Below are 19,520 nucleotides of genomic sequence, written 5' to 3'. Positions count from 1 at the left end.
CTCCCACCTCCTACCAGCGTAACCGCCTGATCCTAGCTCAGATACACCGGCTTTTTCACCGTTGAATAATGCGGCAGGACCTTATACTCTGTCAAACACCCTTCCAGTGGTAGCTCACTGCCCATCTGCATGTGATACGCTGTCGCGGGACCAGACATGTGCTCCTTGTTGTATAAACACAACACTTCATCCCCAACGGCGATGCTTGTCTCTTCTGGGCCGACATCGCTTCCGACTGCGACGATGATGCCAGCGCCATCACTACAGGGTACTAGGGGCAGAGGCATTTTCTATGTTTGCGGAAGCTGTTGTAGTAGCCGGTCATCGCGTCGAGGTCGCGATAATTAAGAGATACTACCTTGATCCGGACGAGGACTTGATGCGAAAGGAGGGCGGGGATAGGTGCGGAAGCTTGGAATTCTAGGCCCTGGTATCCGGACGCTAGATCGCTGACCCAGGGGCGGGTCGTTGTAAGGACTGACATACTGAGCTTGAGATTTCGTGGAAGGGCAGAACCATGGAATAGTAGGTGAGATCTTGGAGGCGTAGCGATCGTGAATTGCCAATCCGGGACCCGGCTAGTATTTCTGATCTAATCACTGATATAAATGGCTCTTGGTGCTGCCGAACTGTCTGTGAAGTTGTTTCTAGAATACCAAGTACCAGTCAAGTCATGTGACAAGGTTGAAAAGTGGGACTTCGGGTCGGATGCGGAACCCGATCATTCGCTGGGCACACCGGGAACGCTCTCATGAAGCAAGTCACGCAGCACTTCTAGCTCGCTTGGCGACTTTTCTGATTGGAGACATACAGGTTGGTTGGAAGAAAAGTCACGAATGAACCCAAATCAATTCGAGATAATTTCTGAATGATAAGGCAGACTTCGGATGGCCGTGAACTGATCGTTAAACCCATGAGAACAGTTGAAAGACCTTCCTGCGGATGGATGACCATTTTTGCGCCACTGATTTCGTTGTCCATAAGCATTTTGCTACCTTTTGGAATCGCCGCAAGGCCACCTGGAAGAAATTGATGTCGCATCGGCGTCACAGCACCGCTCTGTAACCATGCTGGAAGCACTTTGAAGTACTCCTCCGAAAGCTCCGTCCAAAGGTTAGCGAAACCATCGATCTTCCAGGTTTGCCTCATTCCGAAAGGCTTGGTCGGCCTCGTCCTCCATATGATAGGACGGAATGCAGCAATATCGCGCAGACCCCAGGCTTGGTATCCGAAAGCGCAGTGTATGACGGCATTTGAGTGTCATCGGCGGCCGCAGAATCTACGGCGTAGATGAGGTCGTCTCCAGTGATCTCTCGTATTTACGTATTCAGATTCTCGGCATCCCGGTCGAATACGTGGGTTGTGCCCGCTGCTTTTACGAATTCGCAGTTCTTAGGGCTGCAGTGGTGAGGATGCGCTTGAAGCCTGCTAAAACGCAGAACTGAATGCAGTACTGGCCCACAGACGTTGAGCCTCCCGTGATCAAGATCATGTCAGACCTTTTCCGAGATGGCACTCCGGGCCAAAACGGAGGGGAGATGGCAAGTCCAGTTTCGTGAAATACTGAAGAACATGTTACTATTTAGCTCCCCACAGGAATACAACGGCGTACGAGATACTCGAGCCGCAATTGAGGCTACACAGACCGTTGATGCCTCGTCGTTGGTAATATTTTCTGGAATATTGCAGGCAATGATACTCGAGACGACCATGTATTGCTGGAAAGCACACTTGTCGGGATTGAGCATATCGCCTTGACACATACTAGATCGAAGTTAGTTGAGATAGAGAGGTCCAACGTGTCTACTTACGCTCTGTCGCTAACTTTGAAGTTCTTCACATCCGGTCCGATCGCTGAGACTACCCCAGCGATATCCGATCCCAGAACCGCCGGGTAGATCGAGACGTGAAAGCCTCTCGCGGGAATCTTCCAGTCTACTTACAGGGGCATTAGGGTATGCTGATATCGGGGAACTTCTGCTACGAACCGGATTCAGCGCTGCACTTTCTATTCGTATTTGAATCTGGCCTCCGGTAGGTATGGGGATTGCTCGCTGCCCCAGGATCAGGGCAGCTCTCTTTTCGGATAAAGCGAAGCTGTCTGCATCGTGACAATCGTGAATGATGTCTTTGACTCATCGGTGAGACCGAGCGAGTGATCAGCTTTGAAGTAGTCTAAGTGGATGCGGACTTGAGCGAGGTTGAAATAAAGTTGTCCAACGGATGTTGGAATCCATCATCCAAGGGACCGATTGGAAATCCACGTGGCTTCCAGGGTCCACGATTGCATATTTGTAAAGTGGTGATGCGGTAGAGGGATGTCGTGTCCAGCGCTTCGGGAGAAGGTCCGATATCGCAGGACGACGCCGAGATAGGGGGTCGCTTAGCGCATCTGATCTCGCTGCTTAGTTCGACTTCCACCTCAGCAATGCCCAGACCTTCTTATCTGGCTAACGGGTGCATCCATAGAGCGGAACCACCTTTCTTCGGCTTCGGATGAGCACTATGGAAACTTGACCACAAATCTTATGCTCCATTGAGACACACGCCTGTTCTCGTGCGAGAATATAAAGAATCCGTTTCCAGGCTTTCTGGTCCTGAGGGTATGAAGGCAGGACCGACGACATATTCTCCAGCTACTACCAGTACCAACCCCTGGGATGATCTCCAGCTGCTCCATGAAGTACTCTCAACATAAGGGACGTACAAATCTTCGTTCTACGGGGAGTAAGGAACAGTGGAATCGAGCGATCTTTATTCGTCATTCAAATTATTCGAAAAGAAAACGGCACTCCATAGAAAGAAGGGCCGAACGGTAGTAGTAGACCTTGATGGATCTACTTAAGAGCTTGTTCCATTCTATCCTTCTCAACAAGAGCAGAATACATTCCCTGAAGATGTTGCGAGGATTTTTTCGCCAGCTCAGGATGACCCATTCTTTCTGCCGCCAAACCCAATTTTTCCAGTGCCGCCCCAAGTGTCGGATCCCAATTATACCCTTGCACAAGTACCCTTCGAGTGTTGATGCACATTTGGAAGTTTTCCATGCTGTCTTGATATTTCAGCTGTGCAAACTGTGTCACACCAAACAGATAGAAGCTGAGAGAAACGTTCACATTCATCTGCGGCTGTTGGCTGCAGTGTTTCATAATGCCAGGCTTGCACAGACGGGAACATAGTGTTTGGCTGAATTTTTCCGCATCTGCATGTCTCGCTTCCTTTAAGAGATATCGGATCGCAGTGTGCCACATAACGAAGCGCGCTGTATTGTACTCATCAAATGCCTCGTTGACTTGTTCCAAAACGCGATCAAGTTCGTCTAACGTCTTTCTCGCATACAGGTCGTAGAATCGCCCTGTATCTGCCCGAGGAAAACTGGCCTGATTGTACGAGTAGTGCGCTTTGATCTCATTGGTTCCTGCTCTTGACATCCACAAATGTCGACAATAAGTGTCGAAGGCGACGTAGAGATCACCTGCTAAGTCCAGCTTTAACGTCGTCAGAATCTGGAAGATGTGTCCGCGTGGATCGTTCGAGGGTAAGAGTTTTTCGGCCAATTTGCATAAATTGTTACACAGCGACATACCGATTTCTGCATGTCCCTGTCTCTGGGCGAGGAGAATGAGGGCCAGGATATCGGGAAACTGTCGATGGTGGTAGATCTGCACGATGAGCTCGTTCAACAGGAAGGCGGAACGCGTCAAGGCAAATCCGGTGCTAACTGAGCCTCTCTTAAAGTGCTTGAAGGCGTCGCATAGCATGTTGTGTAGTTTGCTAAGCTTTGTCAGCCCAGACCGGAGCTCGTCGCTTCTGCCGTAGAGTCCGTTTTCGTCTTTCGACCATGTCCCAGTGTCGAAGCAACTGTCGAAGTGAACCCCCGTAAACCAGAGCAGACGTCGGAAATCTCTGAAGATTCCAATTTCCTCGAGACTGGCGATATTGAATGGCATAGGAACAAATGTGAGAAGTCTTCGAGGCGGACGGGTGGTATGGGGCGCGGCACGTTTAGTTCGTTTGCTGCAGCTCTTCACATCGTGGATACTGAGAAGGACTCCGCCTGCTAAAACTAAGCAGTCCCAGGGCTCTTCTCTTCCAATTCTTCGCTTCTCTGCAAGAATGAAGCTGGCCTCTGTTGCGCAGTTGTTTTTGAAGATACCCCATGACGGTAGCAGGATTTTTTTCCAGTCATCCAATCTAGGGCCATATTTAGCATGTCGGTCGATGACACCGTTATCGAGGGATTACAAACGTAAGCTCACGCCCATCTCGTTCGATTTTCACCTCCCGGATCAGCTGCTTGAGTTCCATGTCTTCAAGAATATACAGGCAAATTACATCGAGGCGGCGATGTGACCACTGATCGGCAATTGAAGCTGTACTCATCGTTCTAGTACTGCTCCTTAGAGCTGTATTGAAGATTGACGAGCTCCGCCGTTTCTGATCCCGTTGTTATACAACGTGCGATAAGAACGAGATCGAGAGTCGGGCCCCAAAAGGACACGTCAACATACACGCTGCGGTCAGGCCGTGACATGTGATTGCCTCTTTTCAGGCCACATAAACTGCAAGTTGATCCGTTCGTCTCCAATGCGATGCTTTCCTCTAAAACGATTGTAGGTTCACCGGAGAGATGATGACGCATCAGGCTAGTGCTTATCAGAGCGACCCTCCGTACACTCTTTTCAATTGGCTCACACTTTTGTTCGTATTGATCCTTGTCAATTTCGTTCGCTTCCCTCTGTGCATGCATGTCGCTTTGGTTAGCTTCTCGGCGTGCGACTCTAATACGTTGGTTCAATGCTATGGTAATGGTAGTGCATGTTCGGTGGAATTCACATGGGTCTACCTCATCACGGATGCTGCTGCAATGATCAACATTTAAAGCAGAGCCTACTCTGATCAAATCTGGGTCTGAAAAAGACAGTTCAAAAGACAGTTCAAAAGACAGAGTCTGAAGAAACCCAAGCCCTCCACTCTGTGAATCATCACTCAACTTCCAATGCCTTCTCCATCCTCTTCCACCACCCCCAGACGTGGTGCTCAGGGCGACCAGCTTCAGGATCCCCCGCCGCAGTCACACCAGTCAACATCCGATCCGTCAGAGTCGGAGCCAGGTATGCTGGAATGGCTCTTCGGCCGGGTTAAGGTTACTGCCACAGGGCCGGCTTTTGAAATGTATGACGGCACATTCTACTTCAATGGCGTTGCAATTTCCAATGCGGTTTGGAGGGCTATGTCTGCTTCCCCAAGCGTACCCAATGGGCAAGGGAAGTAATAGATTCTCGTACTACCACGCCACATCAGGCTGACCTTTGTTCAGATCCGTCCATCATCAACTTTCTCAACGGTCTTGGAATGCCTTCGGACCTGGAATCTCGTCGAGCTATGGCCGCGGAAGTGGGCCTGGACCCAAGCACCATCGGAACAGCAAATGGTAACACTGCTTTGCTCAACGTTCTCAGGTCTCGTAGTCGCTAGAGGTTGTGGAGACGGGGATTTTATTGATGTGGTATAATCATTTGCTTACAGAATGGCTACGTCAACGGCTTAGTTGAATCATATCGAGACAAGAAGAATAGCTGAAGTTTTTGAAGTCTTTTAATACCCTCTATCCATGTCTATGTGTGGTGCTTCAAAATCTCGTGAGATGTACCGAATCTTGACAGTTAGTGGTTGTATACGATATCCTGCTCGTGCTTGACTGAAGTTTGTAAAGTTGCTTGTTCAGGCTAGCGGAGCACCTTTGAACTTCTCGGTACCACTTCGAGGAGACATGCTGGTCTCACGATTTGCTGCAACCTTGCCGTTACAGGATCGCCTATTTCCAAGTCTTCGTTACCGACAAAGCCTTGTTGAAGCTATTCTGAGGTGAGCCTAATCACCGCGTCGTCGGACGGAAACTGCCCAACTTGGAGTTACCTCATTTCTGCTTGCGCAAGAGCCCCTCATCCAGAGATCGGAGCACCATCAATTACCAGGGCCCAAGAGCGGGAGCGATCCGTGGCGCTCAGTCATTTGACAGGTAACCGATCAGTGTTCGACTCGATATCGTGAACCGTTAAACGTAGCTACGAGGCCTAGCTGATCTCGTCAGATTCGGCCGTAGTGAATTCGCAGCAATTCGTGATCAGACAAAGAGAAAATTTATCAGTGATTATTGGGAGCACTCCCGAGAGTTCATATTCCCGCCGCGACTTGCTTATGAACTCTATCATTCGAAACAACTTTACGGCGCCAATTTGTTTATATTCCTTTCATCAATCTTGGCAATAGGAAACAGCTACTTCATTTCTTGTTTTGAGAGAAGCATGTAGTTCTACGTGATAAGATCTCATACGGCTAATAAACTAAGACATTATCGTTTGAGACGAAACCGAGAAGCAGCTTTTACCATTACCAGACCCCGATAACGACAGACGTCAACTCGTAAACTAAAACGGAAACCTTCGTCAGCCTAGCATTGCTACAACCACCGCTACAACAAGGCCGCCCATGCCTGATCCGACCGCACCCGTAGCCACCGCCCCATTCCCTGAAGTAGCAGTAGCAGCTCCCGCGTTAGTGTTCGGCCCAGTCACCGTTGTGGTTGAGGTCCTCGAATCGCTTTTCGACTTCGAATCCGAGCTTCCAGTCGCCGTAGAATTGGACGAGTCAGTCGTGCATGAGTCGGTACGGACCCTGCTAATATCACTGCGAATATCACTGCGAAGCGTAGCGTACTCGCTCACATATGACTCGTACTCGGAGGCTTATTCGCTGATATACGACAAAACATCTGAGGGGAGAGCCGTGGCGAAGTCGCTGATGAGGGCGTCGATGTCGGAAGGGATGGCATCATATTCAGATCTAATATTCGCGGGGATGTCGCTCGCATATTTACTGATGTATGATTCGATCTCCGGGAAGTAGGAGGCGTAGTTGAATGGACCGAACTGTGGATCGCGTGCAGCGGGCAGAACGGGACCGGGTGTTGGTGCGGGACCGGGGAAACCGACGCTTGCTCCGAAGCCGCAGAAGTAGAAGGCTAGAATGACGAGGAAATTGAGATACATTCTTTCTAATGTTAAAGGTTAGTAGCTGTCGTTAACGTGAACGCGGGTTTCCACAGACTAAGTACCATAGCGGCTTGAAAGAGAAGCTATAAGCTGGACGGTTGCGCTACAATATTCAGCCACCAAAAGTCAAGCTAAGCAATCGACATTATGGGCCTCATTAGCAGAGAGGATTCTCTAGGTGGGGTAAAGAGGTCTGAAATAAGCGGAAGCGCAACATAAGGATTGAAATCAGTGTTGTAACCAAGAATCAATCCTTTTGCGGCTATATAACAAAGCCAGACCTCGCACGTTTCGCCTAAGCCTCCCCAGATAGGATGCCTTACTTCTGCATTCGGCCAGAGTTTAGAAGTTGGGGACCATGAACTAACTGTTTCTCTGGTAGTTAGCTTTGGAAGAAAGAAAAATGTCAATGGTGAGGTGATTAGGCGGAGCGCTCGGCACGTGACCTGTTAAAGAATGCTGATAAAGCTGTTGACAAAGATGAAAGAACCTAAAGGCTGCAAACGACAGCAGTAAATGCTTTGATTCTGGAATTGAAATGAATCGATCCGTCTGTGCCATGTCCAACGTGGTAGTCCTAAGGCACAACACCTTCAAAAGCCCTGGATGATGATAACTTGAGGGGCGAAGTTTTGGAACATAGAGCACATCCTATAGACTAGACGAATGTACACTTTACCAGTGATTGCCACTATAACAGAATACAGTCATAACACTTTAGACTTCCACAGGAATCTTTTCCTTCAATCTCCGGCATAGAAAATTCCGGCACATCAGCTCCGCCCTGCTATCGCGTAAGAAGCAAGCTCTGGGGATGCTTTGATATGCATCGTGGCAGTAGTATGCTAAACGTGGATATCCTGATAGCGCATTGGATCAACTTTCCTATATCGGTGCTGAAGGCGTTGCAAGTTCAGGTTTGTGAGACACGAGTTCCTACTTACGTAAGCATATTTCATGTGACATTTATAGACCAGCTATTCAAAGACGTACGTGGATAGGTGATCACTGTACAAGGCACCTTTTTAGTCGCAAATAGACCAAGAAAGTTCGGAAAAACCAAGATGATCTGTGGACTGTAACACATTTGATGAATCACGTGAGGACACTGATTACAATACATGGACATGCAGGTGGAGAGAAGATGGATACCTACTTTAGTAGGCTCATTGATTGATCACTAGATAAGGTGAAAGGACGACCTAATGATGCCCAGATTAGGAAGATGGGATAGCTTGACTCCACGATCAGTCAGGGTGACTGTTGAAGACACTGGAACTTACAGCACGCAACACCACTCTGGAGCTTTGTTTTCGCGGGCACGGCCCGAGAGAAGGGCACTCGCATGCACTGCGTACATCTGAAGCTGATATTTTTTTTCGGGGCGCCATTCGAATTGAATCTCGAACACAGGGAGAACCTGCGCGGCGTCGGCGTAGATCCAGTCCTCCTTTGTCAGAACCGTGTCTGCGGAATTCGTACTGCCAGACATGGAGAACCCATTAGCAGCGGTATGATTGTCGTTCACACGAGCTGTCAATCCAAGCAAACAAGCGCAAACGAGTACGCGCTTAACTTTTGAGGACTCTGTGCTAGCATACCAATCAGCATCCCCAAGCGCAATGTATGCATCTGTAGTAGTGCTGATGATATCGGCATTCGTTTTGCTCGTCCAGTCCGCCTTCTTTCCGTAGAATGATAGACGCGGCTGAGTGAGGAAGTCGACTAATTGCTTCTTGTCAGCTTCCTTATCTCCGGTCTCGGGACGATGAGAATATGGAACACATCGTAAGAGAGCCTGCACTGGAAAGCTTCCCAGTTTTGTGACTAGGGAGAATTTGCAAGCCACGAAGCGGTCGTACAATCCAGAGTGTAAAATACTTTCCACACTTGCCTTTCGCCAACCAAAAGCTTCCGCGCTTGAGAACATACGGAGGTCGATGGCGGGAATCTGAAGAATCTCATAGTCCATGGGGTGGCTCCAGAGAATCTCTCTCGAGCTATTGCATAGATTTGAATAGGCCAGTGCAGAGTTTGATTCTGGAGTCGCAAGGGGCCATTGAATGAGGGCCATCAGACCGCCCTCATCATCGACCAGGTTCACGTGAACCATGCTGACATTTGCTGTCTCAAATGCTGTCTGCTGGTCTGTGTAGGCTTGCACCCACACGTCTTTGTACCCAGCCTTCTTAGAGTTGCTTACAAGGGTCGTGCAACTTTGCTGGGGAGATATCTCGTCAACATCTTCTAAGTCCATGAGTGGCACTTCAGGTATTGATGGCATGTCGTCGAAGTCAAGTTCCTTGAACTGACGACAAATTTCCAGCTTGCCTATGAATGCGCTCAGCGGAGCGTGAGGGATGTCGCCGTACTGATGGAGACTTCGTTTGGTTGGCATGATTATGGAAGGGTTCTTGCCAAGGGAGGAGTAGTTGAATAGCTGAATCTTGACAAGCGAGGGTGGGTTGGAATGATGCAAGATGATCGGGGATGTTCCCAGTTATATACAGGCTCTTTTGAATTGTGTATCAACATATACCAACCCCGAACAATGTAAGAGTCCATGCTAGCGACGTTTTATGCACCACATTGTGATGAGCGTCGTGAGAAATACAATGCTATGGAGAGGGTATGCATGAAAGGTTGGCCGTCTGGAAAATGCTTACTTTGGAAGAGTAAGTCTACATCTAAGATGAATACAATGAAAGCGGCTAGATGAGATTGTCTCATTATTGATAGAAATACAAGTAAGCTTGCGAGAGAGTTCCCGATCAGCATTCACAATCCACACTCATGGCCCATCAAGAATGTGGTTGGACAACGAATCGGGACCCTGGACATTGATGTGGATCTCGACGTGAATGCCGTAGATCCGACCAATACATCACCATCCCACCTCTAATACGTTCCCCACTGCGAAAGCATCCACAACGTCGTCGTGGTGGAGAAGAACAGCGGCGGCGCCAAGCCACCCTTCAAAGTCATCGTCCCATAAATCAACCACTCGCTCGTGAAATGACCTAGAGCAATGAGATACGTGCTAAGCGTGATGGCGTAGATATCCGTATGATCGAGGGCATAAGCGGCATACGTTCGGAGAATACAGGCGAGTAGGGTCCAGGTGCCGAAAATGCGGGCGGGGAGAACCGTAGACTCCGACGCAGAAGTGGAAGACTTTTGAGAGGAGCGGGTAGTCGGTTTTGGTGGGGGAGAATTGGGGAATGGGTTTGAGTAAGTGCGGAGGAAGAAGGGGGGAGAGGTGTAACAGGCGATGAAGTTGAGAATTGAGAGAAATGATGTCTGGAAATTGGTTAGATCATGGGTTAGATAAGATAAGGGCGTATGATATGAGGGAACGAACGATGAGAAGCCAGTAGGGGAGGAGGCCGGGGGAGCTGGGGATGAGAGCAGATAGTATATCGGTTGCGGCCATTGTTGATCGTCGTTTTTGGCTGAAACTTAATGAGCGATGTGTAGAAGTTGGTGCTCAAATGTGTACCACAAGTGCAATTCGTTGAAAATGGGGAATCGAGATTAAAAACGAGTACAGGATAGGCTAGTAGATGCTGACCTGGTAGGCACGGGATCAGAGGCTGGTGATGGGAATCCAGGCGGCTGCGACTGTTCAAAGCAAAAGGAATACCAAAGACTCTGGCTTTATGATAATTTGCTGACTTCTTCACGACCTCGAAACTAGGAAGCTTGGAGGTGCACTTCGGTCCGAATCGGTATATAAGAGCTGCACGTCAGGGGCATACCCCGCAATATACTATGCTCGGCCGACACTAGTTAGCACCCTGCGCCTCTCATGGAGGGGGTTCTCGGGACTCTGAAGTCCGCACCTGAGTTGTGCAATTCTTGAAGTCTGAGTGAATGCAACCCTCAAACCTTAGAATAACTGGATGCATAAACTATCTTATTCCCAGATTGAGTTTTTGCCAGCTCAAACGTGTACACCGCCCTCCCGCATCTGAAAATCGATTCATGCCCGGATACGGTATTAGAAGAGACAACAGGAACACGAATGCATCTCATATGGCTATGCGGCCTCGCTATTGCGCTTTCCCGGTCGACAAGAGTCGGAGAAAAGTTATGTTGAGGCGAATGTGCCGGGCACTTCATCCTCGCCCGGGCCGCAGAGAAGCCTGGTCGGAAAAACGTGCGGGCCGAAACGGTAAATAGATATAAGCTCGAGCAGGACCCACTAACCTCCGTTTTCCCGACCTTCTCGTCCTCTCTAATAGTCTTTCTACTTCACTATGTCCAGCAAACAAAGCATAACCTCCGCCCTCGTAATTGGCGGCTGTGGTAATCTCGGCCACAATGTCGTCAAGCAACTCCTGAAGCTAGAGCCTCAACCAAAAGTATCCGTTTTTGATTTAAGAACCACGCAGAACCGCCAGCCGGGCGTGGAATATTACGATGTGGATATCACAAACAAGAGCCAGGTTGATGCGGCGATGAGCAAAGCTCGGCCGCAGGTCGTTTTCCACACCGCATCCCCTCCGCCGGCATTGTCTGATCTTCCGCTTTATTTGAAGGTCAACGTGGAAGGGACGCGGACTTTAGTGAAGAGCGCGAAAGTAAGCTTGATCTTTCGCTATGTCACGTGAAATATTGCGAACTGGAACTATCAGAGTCAAGAATCTGACCATTCGCGCAGGAGCACGGCACAAAAGCCTTCGTCTACACCTCCAGCGCCTCGGTCGTCCACGACTCCTTCCACGACCTAATCGAAGCCGACGACAACAGCCCCCTGCTGTACATGCCTGTCCAGCGCGAAATGTACTCGCACACCAAAGCCCTAGCCGACCAGCTCGTGCTCGACAGCAATGCCCCCGGCACCATGCTGACGGCCTGCATCCGGCCCTCCGGCATCTTTGGCGAGCGCGACCCGTCAGCCCAGCGCTTTGCCGACAGTGCCAAGGCCGGGAAGTTGAAGGTCCAAATCGGCAACGGGCAGAACCTATTCGATTGGACGTTCAACGAGAACGTTATTCATGCGCATTTCCTTGCCGCGCAGAAGCTGCTAGAGAGCTTCGAGAAGGAGCCCCCGCCTGAACTGCGCGTTGGTGGAGAGGGGTTCTTAATTACTAATGACCAGCACATCACGTTCTGGGAGTTTGCGCGACAGATTGGGGATGCGGCGGGCTATCCAACAGACAGGGAAAAAGTGCGGAGTCTCCCGAGGGGCTTGATGCTTGGGTTGGCCATTGCGACTGAGTGGTGGATTTGGCTCTCGAGCTTTGGACGCAAGACTTCATCGATGGAAAGCTTGGCCATTCGGTATAGTACCATGACAAGGACGTATAACATCGCCAAGGCGAAAAGGGTACTGGGATATAAGCCGATAGTTAGCTTGCCAGATGCAATCAGGAGGGCAGGAGGTTCGTTCAAGGAGGAAAAGAAGACAGTATAGCTATGACAGACTGATGTTTGTACCTCAATTGCACAATTCTTGACACTGCCGGTAAAGCTCCGAAATACACCGATGATCACGTGATACCATGATTGGACGCCCACTCACGGCTGCCGAGACTCAGATGACAGTAAGCCCGCTATGATCGACGCTATGGCGCGCTAGAACTGTTACAGGAAGAGGAAATTGAATGACTACTCATTATAAGATGACGGCGAGTGTATTTGTTTTAGCGGAACCCAAGAAGCCGACCCGAACGTTATGCACGAACTTTGAAGATATTGCCCTTACCTCCCCTGCTATTTTCATCTACCGCGTGGCATACCTTCCCGTTTCCGGGTTAAGGGCCGTCAATCAAATGAGGGTCGGAGGTTATGGAAGAGAAAACATAGCGGGGCCCTTCACGAGTCCTTGCACTCAATAATACTTATCAGTGAAGTTTGTACCACCATGATATCCAGTCTTGTCCTCGCAGCCAACCGGAACATCTTCGAAGATGGCTGAAGAGCTGTACGCTTCTGCCCTTGTGGCAGGCCACCAAGCTCTTGCATTCCTCAAGGAAACGCCCATTTATCCCTCCGTTGTTGCTGCTGCGCTGGTAGGTTTGATGGATCTATAACTCTAAATGTTGCGTGCTAAGAGCGATGCTGATTAGCTCTAGGGCACGCACGCAATTACCCAGCTTTACGAACCACAACCTCATGAGGTCTTGATCCTCAGTCTCCTTACCAATGCAGGCCTGTTCAAATACCTCGAATCAACGACAGGCGGCCAAGATGCCTCCGTTTCTCTGCTTTCCTTAATTTTCAAGATCAACCTTCTCTATACTGCTACGCTTTTGTGAGTAGAGTAGAGCTCTTACGTCCTATTCGATCTGACCAATACAGCCTCTCCGTCGCCATCTACCGTCGCTTCTTCCACCGAGCTCGCCACTTCCCCGGTCCCCTGTTTGCGTCTCTCACCAAGTTCTGGGCCTTCTTTACTCTATACAGTGGTAACTACCATCGGACCACTCGTGCGTTGCACCAGAAATACGGCGATTTCGTTCGTGTGGGCCCGCGGGAGATCGATATCTGCAATGTGCACGCCATTCAGGCCCTCTACAGCACCTCTACGAAGTGCACCAAAGGACCCTTCTATGAGGGGAGCGTGATGGGCAGCCACGAGCGTTTCCTCCAGAATGAGACTCCGTCGGAGCATCTGTGGAAGAGACGGATTTGGGAGGCTGGATTCAACACCAAGGCGCTTCGTGGCTACGAGCCCCGTGTGATGCATTTTGTGGATGAGCTCATCAGGGAAGTAACCGAGCGAAGTAAGGAGGGTGTGGTGGATCTCGGCCTCTACCTGTCATTCTTTACGTTTGACATCATGGGAGACCTCGGGTATGTTATTTTCTATTACCATTTCGACCGGACCTCGTGTCTGACCCGGCTTTAGGTTTGGAAAGAGTTTCGAGATGCTCAAACACGGGAAAGAGCACGACTATATGACGATTGTCCAAGGGTTCGCGGTTTTCGGCGGCATGATAAGTACGATCCCTTGGATCGCGACGACCTTCGCCTATATCCCGAGGAATAAGGCAGCGGAGGGCCTCTTCACGTTTGCTAAAGAGAGAGTCAAGGAGAGATTGCCGCTCGGGCAGACTGTGAAGGACGTGTTCAGCTATCTTCTGGTTGAAGATCGCGTTACCAAGAAGAAGTATTCGGAGCCGGAGCTTGTCGTGGAGTCCCTAATGCTTTCGATTGGAGGTAAGTGTACAAATACCGATAATGAGGTATATTTACTTACGGCTCTTCCAGGCTCTGATACTACATCTAGTAGTTTGGCGTAAGATTTATCGCTCTCTGCTCATAGATGACGTAGCTGATGAGCCTCCTAGAACCATAATCTACATGTTAATCGCCAACCCGGACAAGTTCGCAAAGCTGAAGGCTGAAATCGACCCATATCATGGTCCACTGAACCATCAAACCCTGTCACAGTTTGCCTACTTGAACGCAATAGTCAGGGAGGCTCTGCGAATTCTACCACCTATGTGAGTTCTAAGACTCCAATGTTTCTGTTTATCAGCAGCTAATAATCGTGCTTAGTGGAAGCGGCTTATTACATCGCACCACTCCACCAGAGGGCATCACTATCGACGGCACCTACATCCCAGGTAATATGAACGTAGGAATCGGAGCTTATGAGCTCCAACGGGATCCACGCTACTACGGAAAACCCGACGAGTTCATCCCCGAAAGATGGCTGGGCGAAGGCCCTGAGCCCTTCGATCGCAACGCCTTCATGACGTTTTCCCATGGTCCGTACTCGTGCGTCGGAAAGCACTTGGCCTACATGGAGCTTTGCGACGTCACTGCGGCGTTGGTAAGAGCTTTCGACATGAAGTTCGCTCCGGATTATGATCCATCGACGTACGCGGACGCGATCAAGGATAGTGTGATCTCGTCGAGGGTGAAGTTGCCGCTGCTGATTACTCCGAGGAATGGATGATCGAGGGCAGTGAATTTCCCTGAGCGCAAGAGATACTAGAGTAGGATCCTGAGTTCTGAGACTTGGAACATATGTATACGGGAATGGATCGTTTGTACGAAGAAACTATGTCGAGAGGTTTCCTTTGATGATAACTTTGCTTGCTACAGTTCCACGCATCCAATGCTTGATACCTCTAGTGAAGCAAAGAGCTTCTTCGATCATTGTATGCTGTTCATAGAAATTGAGACGATTCGTTGATGACATGGTGATGAGCCAGAGATGAATGTTGAGGAGACAGTCGGAGTGAATGATTACCCCTTGTAGCGCCAAGATACCTTCCTTTCGGCCCGATGCGCCAAAATTAGAACAGGAGCTCTAAGACTTCGTCTTCGCGGCAGACGGCACAACGAGCACCAAGATATCGTCTTTGCAGATTTTTTTCGCTTCTGTAGCAAGAGCTGCTCGTGTTCGACGCCATGATCGCTTCTTGAGGAGTTTGGCGCGCTCCTGCGACTCTCCCGACCACCCTCTTATACCTTCGAGCACCAAGCCGGAGACTCTTCTCCTCTAGCCTCTACTCACCAGAATGCGAATCAGAACAAAAGAAGCAGTCTTTTTGGCTTTGACGAACATCACCCCTGCCACTGGCTCTGTCAGTATAGCTCATTTGAGCACTGATGTCCCTGTATCTATCGTAACGGAAGTCGGCGAAAGGGAGGCACTAATTGGACGCGCAATGGGGACATTACTTGCTCTATATGCGTGAAGATCAGGTACCCGATGTCTTAGAGCCAATGCGTAAGTCTTCCGAACGCCTTTTCGAGCTGAACAGTCGCTGATATTGCATTTCTAGGTCTCTTGAGCCCTCTTGACGTGGAACATCGCAAGAACCGCGGTAAACGTCCCACCTGCCATCGGTCCCGATGGTTCAAACTACCAAATCCGCGCCCAAGAATTCAACAGCACATACCAACCCGTTGCGGCTTCATCGTTTCGGCGGTCAACGGCTGGTCGCCGAACAACCACTCAGAATACAGGCTCTGGCATACGATGGCCTACTCAGCCTACTACAATCGGAAATGCTTAAGCAGCAGACATGAAACAGTTGGGCCAGAAGGCTTGCCAGGCGTGGTGACAACAAATCCATTCACGCTGGGCATGAAAAAAGTGGCACACTCAGCAAGTACTCATCTTGTTCTGGAATTAGTGTGCCACCTCTTCCATGCCTCGCGTGCCATTTCACAGTGCAAATGATGGATGTGGGTGGCAATGGAGACATTGCGTCGCAAACCGCTTCGTCGAGCTCCTCTAAGTCGTCTCTAGCTACTGTTACATCGACGACTAGCTCTGCGAGGATTACTTCGGCGGGAATTTGGACTCTAACTACGGCACTACCTACCAGCGAGACGGCTTCCACAGCTCAGCCATCAGCTCCGACTTCCGCGAGTCTTGGTTCAGCTTTGAATAATGTTTGTTGATTCATATCTACTTGCAACCTTTGCGTCATCGTTATATACGCCATTTAATTGATACTGAACACTTGTTTGATAACCACTCAAGCCATTTACCAATCATTCACAATTACTTCTCTCTTCTTGCCGTTCCCTTGTAATCCGCATTTCTCCGCATACATCAGTACCAAGCCTATGTTTCTCGTAACTGTGCCTTCAGCCAGCTTCGTGCTCCGAAGTCTCTTCCCAGACTGTCGGAAGGAAGCCAAATCGCGACAGGCCGCCACGTTCATACCTATCATCAGCCTCGGGCGACACGGGACACGGCAATTTACAAATGCAGGGACTGAGGGGCAGAGGCAATCCCTGCCCTGCCAGCTTTCTCGGAAGATAACGCTCCTTCGGGTATGCGGGGCCCTATATAGGATTGAATTAAGGCCAGAAACAAGATTTCTGGTGTGTTGCTTATTACTCTACGCCTCGCGATGGGCGAGTCATGATGTGGGAGTTGAAGAATGACAGCTGAGAAACGTCGGTTGTAGCTGAAAGATTTGGTTTCACCAATACCCAGGATTCTGCTTCGCCTTTGCGCTTCAAAGTTTCTGGTTGCAAATTGATGTTTTGTGTCTTCAAAGAAGCTAAACTTACATTCTGATCCGCCCTGCGCTTATCTTTCCCTCTACCTTCATGCTCAATACATAACAGCCCTGACACCAGCACAAAATATCGGAGCATCAACTTCCCCTTTCTCGGCCCATCCAACCCCAAAAGTCCCCGAGGCTAAGCCCTCTATCTACTCTGCACAAAATCACCCTCATCACAACCTAAAACCCGCTCACCGCCACTCAAATCCCACCACTCACCGCGCCCCTTCAACATCCCACACCCGATCTACACGGCTGCAGCATCTCAGCCCCAACGCCAAGATCGCCCACGCTGCAGCCAAGCCCCGCCATCGCTTTGCAAGTTTTGGCGGAGCCGCTTGGCGACTGTCATCGTTCTTGCGAGCAACCTGGCCGGTTTCGCGGCGGTGGGAATGACGGCTGTGCTGCGCCGCTCGCGGGAGATATATATGCACGATAGCGCCCGTCGTGCACTTCAGCAATCGACACATTTACAATTTTTCTACGCATACCTCACCAATTCCTCCTCCGGTCGCATCAAGCAACCCAAAAATACGCGCGCCGAGTACAGAAAGACAGACAGACAGACATTATGAAACTCACACCCCTCGTCCTCACCGTCCTCGCCGCCGTCGCGTCCGTCGAGGCGAAGAAGAAGAGTGGCGGCAACAAGAGCGCTGCGGCGAATGTGCAGGTTGCGCAGTACAGTGTTGCTGGCACCGCGGCGCTGGCTGGGCTGTGGGTGTATCTGAATTAGAGAAACCCCCAAGTCACGTTCGTGCATCCATATCCCGGGCAATTCGAGGGCGTCGGCGCTGACGGGATTGCAGTATGTATTCGCGCGCGATTCGAGTTGGAAAATTGGCGGTGTACGATGCGTTGAGATGACGCGACTGGGCGCGTGTAGACGGGTTTGTCCTGCGCACGACAGCGTTGCGATTGGGAGAGAAGTGGAGTCGTTTGATGATTTTGGAGTTCGTTAGGAGATGGGGGATTGTGTGTACGTCATGGACTGGGCTATCTGAGCGTTTTGGGCGCGGTGTTTGGGATACCCTCTTCTTGCGACAACGCGCTTCGCGGGTGGTGGAGTTTTGCCATACGCTGCATCGACAACATACCTGTATTGATAGAAACACTTTCACTAGGGCGTGTATCTTATACGAATATTTCCACATTTGAAGTTTTCATCCGTCTTCTGCGATCTCTTTTTTGTTAAACGTCGCTGGCCACCTGATGTACTGGTTCTTGGTGATTAGAGCCGTGTCTATCAATTTACACCCAACCTATCCATTTCCTAACGTTTTTCTGCATGGAGGTTGCGCGAACGTCTCACAGCTCTCTCATTCCGGCCCCCATAGACCCACCCTACTCGCTGAGGTGGTGGCGGACGGGAGCTACAAAGGTAGCTAGCGGCCGCGATCGATCCACCCAGGTACCTCTTTAGAATGCCTCAATCAGATGGGGAGGCGTTATTAGTAAATAGGACAAGGAAAAGCACAGCCCTTACTAGTGTGGTGTCGATCACTTTCATAGACTCACAAGAGCACCTAAGCAAGGGAATGGTGACGCTGGGCGACATTGCAAGAGTTCAAGAACAACATTGAATCGCATTTTTTTTATACAGATTTTCCCAGACACATTATTCCTTCTCCTTGCGAACTGAATGTCCAGCCAGAGATATCCCAAGTGATTAAGCCAAGTAACTACAGGCGGTCACCGACGCCGATATATGCGTTCCATATCCCTATCCGACTCGACTCTGCGTGGTCCGATGCGCGCATCATGCCCTTGCGCTCGACCTTGATTCTTCGACATCAAATCATGCGACGACGCCTTCGCAGACGAGCGCCTGGCCGAGCTGTATGGTCGTTAGAATCCGAAATGGACCAAGAGCGAGTGACTACTTACGATGGGCAAGAGGCAGCACTGAGCCTGCTGGCCGCCTGCAACCTCGGCACAGATGTTGATGAAGTCTTTATTGTCGCTAGGGGTAGGATTGGCTAGAGAAAGTTAGAAGAAAGTTATGCATCGAGGAAGAGTGATTGAGAAACGCACGAGCAGCACAGTCCAGATCTGCGATGCCGAGCACGTCAGTTGCGCAGCAGAGGGGAGTCGTGTACAGGCCCTCGGTGCAGACAGCTTGCTGGCGCTTGTCGGCGTTGAAAGCGGGCACCGCAAGGACGGAGGAGGTGGCCAGGATGGCGGTTGCGAGGATGGTGGTGAACTGCATCTTGGACGTTTGATGAACGAGGTGAAATGGAGTAGATGATTGGATATTAAGAGTTGATGGTAGAGAGAAGCGTGCTTTGATGTTTGGATGGCGTCTTCAACAGTTCAGTACGTCGAGCTTTTATAGACATTCAGTAGTCAGCGCATATACCACTGCTTTCTTTTGCCATCGTCATCGGGGCGAGGCTAGAGAAGCAAGATCGATGGATGCCGTCCAGGAGCACAGTGGTTGAACATGGGCACACGTAAGTTCTGGGCAGATATCCAA

The 19,520-nt window shown here is 50.1% G+C and overlaps 10 protein-coding genes across 10 annotated transcripts; 2 read left to right on the top strand and 8 right to left on the bottom strand.

Moving 5' to 3' along the window:
* Window positions 1-32: 32 nt before the first annotated feature.
* BDZ99DRAFT_504102 (uncharacterized protein) lies at window positions 33-570 on the bottom strand (the record flags this gene model as incomplete). Its single annotated transcript, XM_033724015.1, has 2 exons — window positions 359-570; window positions 33-290 (listed from the first exon to the last, which is right to left on the bottom strand). The coding sequence occupies exons 1-2, from the start codon at window positions 482-484 to the stop codon at window positions 33-35; spliced, it is 384 nt and encodes a 127-aa protein (XP_033569043.1). The 5' UTR covers window positions 485-570.
* A 692-nt stretch (window positions 571-1,262) lies between these two features.
* Window positions 1,263-2,425, bottom strand: BDZ99DRAFT_208991 (uncharacterized protein). The gene is made up of 4 exons (XM_033713318.1): window positions 1,989-2,425; window positions 1,812-1,938; window positions 1,613-1,764; window positions 1,263-1,563 (listed from the first exon to the last, which is right to left on the bottom strand). The coding sequence occupies exons 1-4, from the start codon at window positions 2,137-2,139 to the stop codon at window positions 1,376-1,378; spliced, it is 618 nt and encodes a 205-aa protein (XP_033569042.1). The 5' UTR covers window positions 2,140-2,425; the 3' UTR covers window positions 1,263-1,375.
* A 137-nt stretch (window positions 2,426-2,562) lies between these two features.
* BDZ99DRAFT_577063 (uncharacterized protein) lies at window positions 2,563-4,383 on the bottom strand (the record flags this gene model as incomplete). Its single annotated transcript, XM_033728647.1, has 2 exons — window positions 2,563-4,194; window positions 4,250-4,383. 2 exons carry the CDS (start codon window positions 4,381-4,383, stop codon window positions 2,838-2,840), a joined length of 1,491 nt encoding a protein of 496 aa, XP_033569041.1. The 3' UTR covers window positions 2,563-2,837.
* Window positions 4,384-6,278: 1,895 nt separating this feature from the next.
* On the bottom strand, window positions 6,279-7,120 carry BDZ99DRAFT_577061 (uncharacterized protein; the record flags this gene model as incomplete). The annotated part of the gene is made up of 2 exons (XM_033728646.1): window positions 6,279-7,057; window positions 7,111-7,120. 2 exons carry the CDS (start codon window positions 7,118-7,120, stop codon window positions 6,750-6,752), a joined length of 318 nt encoding a protein of 105 aa, XP_033569040.1. The 3' UTR covers window positions 6,279-6,749.
* Window positions 7,121-8,334: 1,214 nt separating this feature from the next.
* BDZ99DRAFT_527751 (uncharacterized protein) lies at window positions 8,335-9,453 on the bottom strand (the record flags this gene model as incomplete). Its single annotated transcript, XM_033726288.1, has 1 exon — window positions 8,335-9,453. The coding sequence occupies one exon, from the start codon at window positions 9,451-9,453 to the stop codon at window positions 8,335-8,337; it is 1,119 nt and encodes a 372-aa protein (XP_033569039.1).
* An 18-nt stretch (window positions 9,454-9,471) lies between these two features.
* BDZ99DRAFT_208964 (uncharacterized protein) lies at window positions 9,472-10,284 on the bottom strand. Its single transcript, XM_033713317.1, has one exon. It carries the CDS (start codon window positions 9,831-9,833, stop codon window positions 9,633-9,635), a length of 201 nt encoding a protein of 66 aa, XP_033569038.1. The 5' UTR covers window positions 9,834-10,284; the 3' UTR covers window positions 9,472-9,632.
* BDZ99DRAFT_428935 (Erg28-like protein) lies at window positions 9,541-10,730 on the bottom strand. Its single transcript, XM_033717205.1, has 3 exons — window positions 10,627-10,730; window positions 10,417-10,507; window positions 9,541-10,355 (listed from the first exon to the last, which is right to left on the bottom strand). Exons 2-3 carry the CDS (start codon window positions 10,486-10,488, stop codon window positions 9,954-9,956), a joined length of 474 nt encoding a protein of 157 aa, XP_033569037.1. The 5' UTR covers window positions 10,489-10,507; window positions 10,627-10,730; the 3' UTR covers window positions 9,541-9,953.
* A 557-nt stretch (window positions 10,731-11,287) lies between these two features.
* BDZ99DRAFT_469126 (putative sterol-4-alpha-carboxylate 3-dehydrogenase, decarboxylating) lies at window positions 11,288-12,529 on the top strand. Its single transcript, XM_033721426.1, has 2 exons — window positions 11,288-11,638; window positions 11,719-12,529. Exons 1-2 carry the CDS (start codon window positions 11,315-11,317, stop codon window positions 12,472-12,474), a joined length of 1,080 nt encoding a protein of 359 aa, XP_033569036.1. The 5' UTR covers window positions 11,288-11,314; the 3' UTR covers window positions 12,475-12,529.
* Window positions 12,530-12,970: 441 nt separating this feature from the next.
* Window positions 12,971-14,967, top strand: BDZ99DRAFT_527748 (cytochrome P450; the record flags this gene model as incomplete). Its single annotated transcript, XM_033726287.1, has 7 exons — window positions 12,971-13,072; window positions 13,136-13,314; window positions 13,362-13,856; window positions 13,912-14,222; window positions 14,274-14,301; window positions 14,354-14,509; window positions 14,565-14,967. 7 exons carry the CDS (start codon window positions 12,971-12,973, stop codon window positions 14,965-14,967), a joined length of 1,674 nt encoding a protein of 557 aa, XP_033569035.1.
* Window positions 14,968-18,848: 3,881 nt separating this feature from the next.
* Window positions 18,849-19,235, bottom strand: BDZ99DRAFT_348488 (hydrophobin; the record flags this gene model as incomplete). Its single annotated transcript, XM_033714466.1, has 3 exons — window positions 18,849-18,881; window positions 18,932-19,023; window positions 19,079-19,235. Coding segments are annotated over 3 exons (282 nt in total), but the record flags the coding sequence as incomplete, so codon positions are not given.
* Window positions 19,236-19,520: the final 285 nt, after the last annotated feature.

This window comes from Mytilinidion resinicola (genome assembly GCF_010093595.1).
Source record: "Mytilinidion resinicola strain CBS 304.34 unplaced genomic scaffold BDZ99scaffold_34, whole genome shotgun sequence".
Taxonomy (NCBI): domain Eukaryota; kingdom Fungi; phylum Ascomycota; class Dothideomycetes; order Mytilinidiales; family Mytilinidiaceae; genus Mytilinidion; species Mytilinidion resinicola.
Note: the sequence above shows the minus strand (reverse complement) of the source record. Positions and strands in the feature narration are given on the sequence as shown.